Raw genomic sequence first — 6,791 nt, forward strand, 5'->3', positions numbered from 1 at the left:
AGCGGCCTTTGACAAACAAACTACAGATGCCCCTCAAAAAAACGTCGAGGCAGCTGATTTCCTCCATTGTGCCCTTCCTCTGGGCACTGACATCTGGAACCTTCAGGACTGAAGTTCCTCAGACTTCCAGAAAATCGCTCTCCCATCTTGATATACCCCCTTGCCCTTTCATTGCTCAGACTTCTCCTTTTTCTGCTCTTTCCACCTTCTCAGCTTTTCTTTAAATACCATTGAACCCTTGTACCAGAAGAACATTGGGGAACAAAGGATGAGCTGAGTTCTCCAGGAGTATATGCATGTTGCTCTAATGCAGGGCTGGACTTCAGCAAAATTACCCGTGTTCACCAAGCCAAGAATCAGATATTCTGGAGCTTATTTTATGTAGGTTGGTGTCCCTTGGATGGAGTCAAAGACCTGCTGTTTGCTTTGGCTTGGGAGGTAAAGCACTGGATGGGTAGTTGGACCCATTCACACCCATTCAGGTGTGAAAACAAAAGAGAAGCACCAACAAATAGTTTTGTTGGCAGTGTTTTGGATTTTCCCGATTATTTAGCTGCTGATGTCTTTTTGCAGAAGAAAATCCTGGTTGTGTGTGTGTGTGTTTAGTGTCTTAGGGTAAGTGCTTGTTTCAGAAGGGGACAAGGGAACACATTGGCCTTATCTCTCCCCATTCCTCTTTTTCAGATCCCGTAAATATGGAGTGTCTCCCCCAGCCCTCCTCCTTGCCAGGGGCGGAGCTAAGAGCGTGGAAAGCATCCCTTTGTCCAAACAGAGTGCACAGGACATGGTGCAGGTGATCAGATATGAATTGCTGGACATTTTTGTAAGTAAAATAAAAAGAAAGTGTCCTTTTTCTGTTGCGGTCATTTGCAGTAGAACTGATTATAGCATGGAGCTGGGCAAAATAAATATGGTTGCTTATTTTTATCATGCTTAATTACATTTGGTTTTAAGTTTTATGGCTAGGATCAGACAGTCTGGACAGAAATCTGCTGTTTGCTGTGTGGTCTCATGTGAGGAGACCCTGGGAGTCAATTGACTGGCTTGCTCTTGTAGTCACATACCCCCTGCTGTGATGGGTTGGCCTCTTGCAGGGTCTGCTCCCTGCCTCTTGCACATGCCTTTCAGAGGCTGGTTATAGCCATAAGACATGAAGCTGGGCTGAGCTGGCCTTGCTGCTGCCTTCTCTGCTCACACCCCTTCATCTTGGAGTGCACAGCTTGCTCATACAGACTTCACTTGCAACGGGCATGGTTGGGGGTAGTCATCTCCAGCATGCACCAATATCCCAGCACTCACATTTGCTTTTAAGCTACTTACGTTCAACATGGGCACTACACCCTTGCTTACCTCTGCACCCCTCGCATAAGGACAGAAAGTCTAACTGTGACCCGTACTATTGTCCCCATAAACCCCAACTTCTTGTTTTGATGTTTTGCAGCCAGAAATCACCGTGCAAAATCTGCCCCACTACTTGCAACTCAGAAAGCCCTTCCTCATTTTGTTCAGTGATGGTGACATCGGTGAAATGGAAAGCGAGGAAATGCTGAAGCTGGCAAAAGAAAGATCTCAGCAAGCATTTGTGGCTTGCTGGTTGAACTTGTGAGTGTGTAGAACTCTCTTTTCCTGTTTCCATTAGCTCACTTTCAGCCTTTCAGGGCAAGAAAAAAATGAGTCTGCAATTACTGAAAGCACTAGCTGGTAATGTGATTATTTGGTCTAAAATCATCATGAGTTGGGAGGTCAAATCATTTAGCAGTGATTCAGTATGTTCTGGGCAGCTGCAAAATTGCATGTCAAAGTAAAATTAATAAATGTTTAATTGATTGCAGAAGTAATTTTCAATAGAGTAAAATGATCTCAAAGATATCACATAGTAGCTTGACCCTGGCTCTGGTCTTGTTTATACTCTTGTTGCATGTGGGAGAAAAAGTAAATTTGCCTTTCTGGAGTGTCTTATGGTGATTTTCCACTGGCAAATAGAAGGAAGCACAATAGGGCAAGTAGTGATTGTTTACTGGGGGAAAGGAAGTTTTCAGAAGGGACAACCAGAAGAAGCTCCGTAAAGCAAACTTTATTCAAGAAACAAAATGAATCCAGGAGCTAAGAAATAGAAAGTTGTAGGAGAGGGGATTTTTTTAATCCTCCCTCCCTAGTTGTGTTCTCAGTTTTTAGCCTCTGTTTGTTTTGCCCGAGTCCAGAGACACCTCGCTGTCTCAATCATACCGTGCTTTAAAGTCTGGGAAGCGCCTTGCAGCGTGGGCTGAAGTTTAGCTAACGGGGAATCCACATGTTTTCAAAGAGAAGACAATTTGTTTGCCAGTAATGCACAAGAAATGAGAGCCTCTGGAACTTCCCCACCTACACATCTGCCTTTTATCTCCCTTCCTGAGAAAGAAAGACATGTTCTCTGTCAGAGCACAGGGGCATTGCCACAAAAAAGGGCAGAATATGGCCAGTGGCTTGGGAAGAATAGGATGGTCCTAGACAGAGGACCACATTCCCATGGTGAGAGCCACCTCAAACCTCAGGCATCACTGTCAGCCTGAAAATAGCTCCAGAAGGACTCAGTGCCTTTGTGGGCTTGCTGTCCCTCCATCTCAATATCCTCTTTGGCTCTCTGTGTCACCTGGGGAAGCTGCTGTCCCAGCTCCTTCTGTTTGGGGAAGCACTCATCAGCTGCCCAAGGGCTGACCACCTGAGCACAGCCCTCTGCATCAGCTCCTGCTTTTCCACCTGCTGCAGTCTCCCTGCAGTGGCACAGCTGGGCTGGAGGAAGCTGGTAGCTCTGCCTGCAAACAGGGGCTAACCATGGTGGGCTGCAGGACCTGTCCCGCTCCTGCCTCACCTGTTCTTTAAAACTGAAGGTGGAGAATATTTCACACCCTCTTACAGAGTTTCCCCCAGCTCTTCCTGCTTGAGGTTTTCCTTAAACTCCCAATCTGCTCTCTGCTCCCTCTCCATTGGACCCTAATAGCTTGCTTAAGGCATTGTGATTATAAATAGTGCGGTGAGCTTCTAGAGCTATCCCACAGGCAAAATTGTGTGCTTTGCTGGATATGGCCCCAGGGCTTTGGTGCTTGCTTGGCTCTCAGTCCTGTTGTGCTGCCAAACCACTGGTGAGCAAGTTGAATCTCCTCTTCCCAACAGGAAAAAGACTCCGGTGGGACGCGGCATCCTAAAGGCATACTTTGCTACCATGCCTTCACTGCCTGTTCTCATCTGGGTGAACCTTCATGTTGGGGGTCAGGTATTCAAGTTCCCATCAGAGCAGTCCATTTCTGAAATGAACATCTTGTCTTGGCTGGAGAAGCTAAAAGCAGGACTGGAGATTCCCAGCAGTAAGTAGGCACGCATTTGTAATGTTCCTAAGCACGCACGGTTAGCTCCGGTCTGTTTATGAGAAGACGCTGCATGCAATAAATTGTCTTCCCTGGAATCTAATGATGGAAAAACTAGCTGTGCTAGTTTGAGCTAGAGAAGTACAAATAGTCCGGCCAGAAGAGAATACCCACACTCACAAGTTTGCTTGGGGACTGTTTAATGTTCAGAGCCAAGCATGAATAGTTCTGAATTGACATCTCTTCCCCGTGATAATCCCCAAACCTGGCTGTGCTCTCCAGTTGCTGTGAACAGACCCGAAATACAGCTTGCTAATAAAAAGTCTCTCAGCTCCCAGTTGTCAGCATAAGAGATAACTGCTCTTTAGGCCCCTTTCAACATTTTTTTTGAATGGGAAAGGATAAGGAAGCTGGTGCTTTGCTATGTTCACTGGGACATGAAGGGTTGGCTTGTACCATGTAGCATTTTACTGCAACCCTCCTGCTTTGATCAGCCTGCTGAAGCTTTGGAGGAAGGCAGCACAGATATGCCTTCCTTGTGTAGTGTGTAGCCATGGGATGCTACAGGGATCTTAGGGATTGCCAGCTGCCAGTCTGCTCCAGGCTCTGGAAAGGCAATGGGGTGACTCCATTTTGATTTTTGTGGATTTTAAAACGAGCCTTTCAAAGCAAGTGTTTCCAAAAGCTGGCCTCAGCCTGGTGGGGGTAGAATGTATATAGACTCTTACTGGAGATGAAAGTACCATTTCTGACCCAGTAGTTGCTGGGAGAACCCCATGAGCCAGCCGTCCTCCCCATTGCCACTGCTGAAAGCGCCTGGCTGTCATGTAGGTCTCTAGGTAGGGACCTTAATTTTTGCGGGTGTCAGTGGGGTGAGCTAATGGCTGAGCAGTTTACTGCATGGCCAAGGGCACTTCCAGCCATCACAGCCTCCTTCATCAGGCTTTTAAGTGCTATGAACTGTGTGATCAATCTTAAAAGCACAAATTAAAGAGTATCCTCACATAATGGGACCACTTCCTCCTTGTGTAAACAGCAGTCCCCTCACTCCTGATGATGTCCCAGTAATGCACAGTCACTGATACAGTCTGTCTGGGGCCTGAATGAAACATCCACCACTGGTGGACAGCCACAGCCTTTGGGAACAGAGCCTTGACCAGCTCCAGTACATATTAATGCACCTCAGGCTGGTTTAATTTGGTTGGTGGTATGAGTTTTGGAGGAAAGAGGGTGATCTTTAAGAAACAATCTTTAATTTTGCATTCACTTGAAGAGCAAAAAAAATAGCTGTAATTCCTTTGAAAGGGAAGTGTTTGTGAAGTAGAGCTGCTTAGCTCTTAACTTACTAACATGGGACTGTATTTGCTTTCAGGTACCTTGTCTGAGGAAGACTGGAAACCACCTCTTCCTGCTTACGATTTCCTTCAGATGATGGAGACCGCCACTGAGCTCCCACTCCACACGTCCCACCACCACAGGGACACACTGAAACAGAACCCGCCTGAAAGCCCAGGAGGGGACACAGTCACGGGGGACGAGCCATCCCAGGAGACCAAGGCGGAGAAAGTGGGGTCCCCTGGGAGGGACCTGCGTGGGACAGCCCCGAGGCTGGCAGCAAGGGAGAAGCAGGGCAAGAGACACAGCGAGCTCTGAGAGCTGGGCATAACCCTGCCCAGGGCAGTGAAAGATGTGGGATGGTGCCCAGAAAACCCTCTCACTTTCCCAGCCCTGTATGAGCCTTTACATCAAGGAGAGAAGTGCTTTCAGCTGTAATTAATGGTGAAGGGATAAAACAGCCCCTAAGTCTCGGTGTGAGCTCCCAGCTGCAGTGTGCTGGTCACTGTGCCGTGGCTGTGATTTCTGATGTCAGGAATGTGACCATGCACCCCACACGCTGGCCCTCCTCGGCCTGCTGTTGGGATTGCATTTCACAGCAAGCAGTGAGAGCAGATCTGCAAGGAAGGTTGCTGTGTGGAAGCTTGGCCCTCCCCATAGCTGGGGTGAGCTAACCACATGCTAGAGGCTCTTCTGCATAGCAAACTACACTGGAAAAGTCGAATCAGCGGAGCCCTGCTCTGCAGTTTCTGTCTCACACATAGGTGCTTTGGTTGCCCCCACGCAGGAAGGGTGAGTGATTCCAGGATAAAAAACACGTTTCTGTCCTTCCAGTTGCAGCAGTAGCTCTACTCCTGTGTTGGCAAGTCCTGCTCTCAAATAGCAATGTGGAGCTGGGAGGGAAAGCGTGCCCACCACTCTCCAGGGCTGCTTAAACTGGCACCCACAGGTGTTTACACCTGACTTGTGAGGTGCATTTATGAGCATGTTTGTCCTCCGCGGTTAGAGAAGTACCTGGTTAAAAGAGTGTTATTACGAAGGCCAGGGCTCAGACCGTCACAACAGCCATGAATAGCTGGGACAAAAATCTGCCAGCAAATCCCAAGGGCAGGAAGGTTGGAAGATGGCTTTGCTCAATGCTGGCATTTTCTTGGTTACAAGCCCAGGGGGTTATTTGCAGCCTTGATTTTTCTTTGCTCCTGGTAACAGCAGCGAGGTTGGTTCCTTCTGAGCTGGGGACATGCAGGGAGAGAGGTCTGCAGAAAGCCCAACACTTTGGAAACAAGGAGGGAGATGAAGGGCCAGGCTGGCAGTGCTGGGGGCAGACCCTTCCGAGGTGGGATGGAGCTGCTTCATGTCCATATCTAGGTACAGAGTGGCTTTCCAGACTCTGCCCGTCTCCTGGGGACAGCAAAAGGTCTGTCATTTCTTGCTGGAGTACCTGAGCATGCAGGCCAGCATGGGATGTGGGCTGGGGAGACATGTTCTGGGGGAAGCTTTGTCTGATTCCACCCATGGCATGACAATCTTCCCACCCCCTTCAATAAACATCTGCTCCCTTCCACAGCACTACTGAGATGTGCCAGGAGGGTCTGATACTCCTTCTCCTCCTTATGGTTCTGAAGTTACTGGGGAGGGGGAAAATTCATGGTAAGGAACTCCTGAGACTGTATTTCTCATCCTGCAAGCAGCATTCATTGCACAAGCATACAGTAGACAGGCTTGTCTTCCTGGGGACTCCAGCAATCAAAGGCACTGCCCACCCCAATGGCTGGTCCCAGCTCCAGGAAGAAACCCTTTGACAAGAAATTGGACCATTGTCAACCAATGAAGAGGCTTTCGACCACTGCATTCACCTACTCGCTCTGGTTCCACTCATTGTGCATTGCAATGTATGTGTCCAAATCTGCCGCACCAGCAGCATCTTCTTCTTCACTGTCTTCCTCCTCTTCACTGCTGACACTGCTGCCCACCTCAGGGCTTCTTTTGCTAGAGCAGCAGCAGAGCCCCACAGGAGGAGCAGGAAGCCAGCAGTCTCCCAGCATTTCCAGTTCCACAAGGCAGCAGAGAGCAGGCCACTCCAGGTCACACAAGTTTGCTCTATTCTCTTCATCT

At 48.5% G+C, this 6,791-nt stretch overlaps 1 protein-coding gene across 5 annotated transcripts in view; it reads left to right on the forward strand.

Annotated features, from left to right (window-relative positions):
* The window catches only part of TXNDC16 (thioredoxin domain containing 16), a 40,159-nt gene extending 34,823 nt beyond the window's left edge, over positions 1-5,336 (forward strand). For all 5 annotated transcript variants that reach the window (XM_061369182.1, XM_061369186.1, XM_061369184.1 and 2 more), the window contains 4 exons: positions 685-823; positions 1,442-1,602; positions 3,151-3,341; positions 4,714-5,336. In XM_061369182.1, the coding sequence (XP_061225166.1) occupies positions 685-823; positions 1,442-1,602; positions 3,151-3,341; positions 4,714-4,994 (772 nt within the window). In that variant the 3' untranslated portion in view covers positions 4,995-5,336. The remainder of the gene's footprint in view (positions 1-684; positions 824-1,441; positions 1,603-3,150; positions 3,342-4,713) is intronic.
* Positions 5,337-6,791: the final 1,455 nt, after the last annotated feature.

This window comes from Neopsephotus bourkii, unplaced genomic scaffold (genome assembly GCF_033783945.1).
Source record: "Neopsephotus bourkii isolate Nb327-2 ecotype Australia unplaced genomic scaffold, CSIRO-AGI_Nbou_v1 NB_1477, whole genome shotgun sequence".
NCBI classification, from domain to species: Eukaryota; Metazoa; Chordata; class Aves; order Psittaciformes; family Psittacidae; genus Neopsephotus; species Neopsephotus bourkii.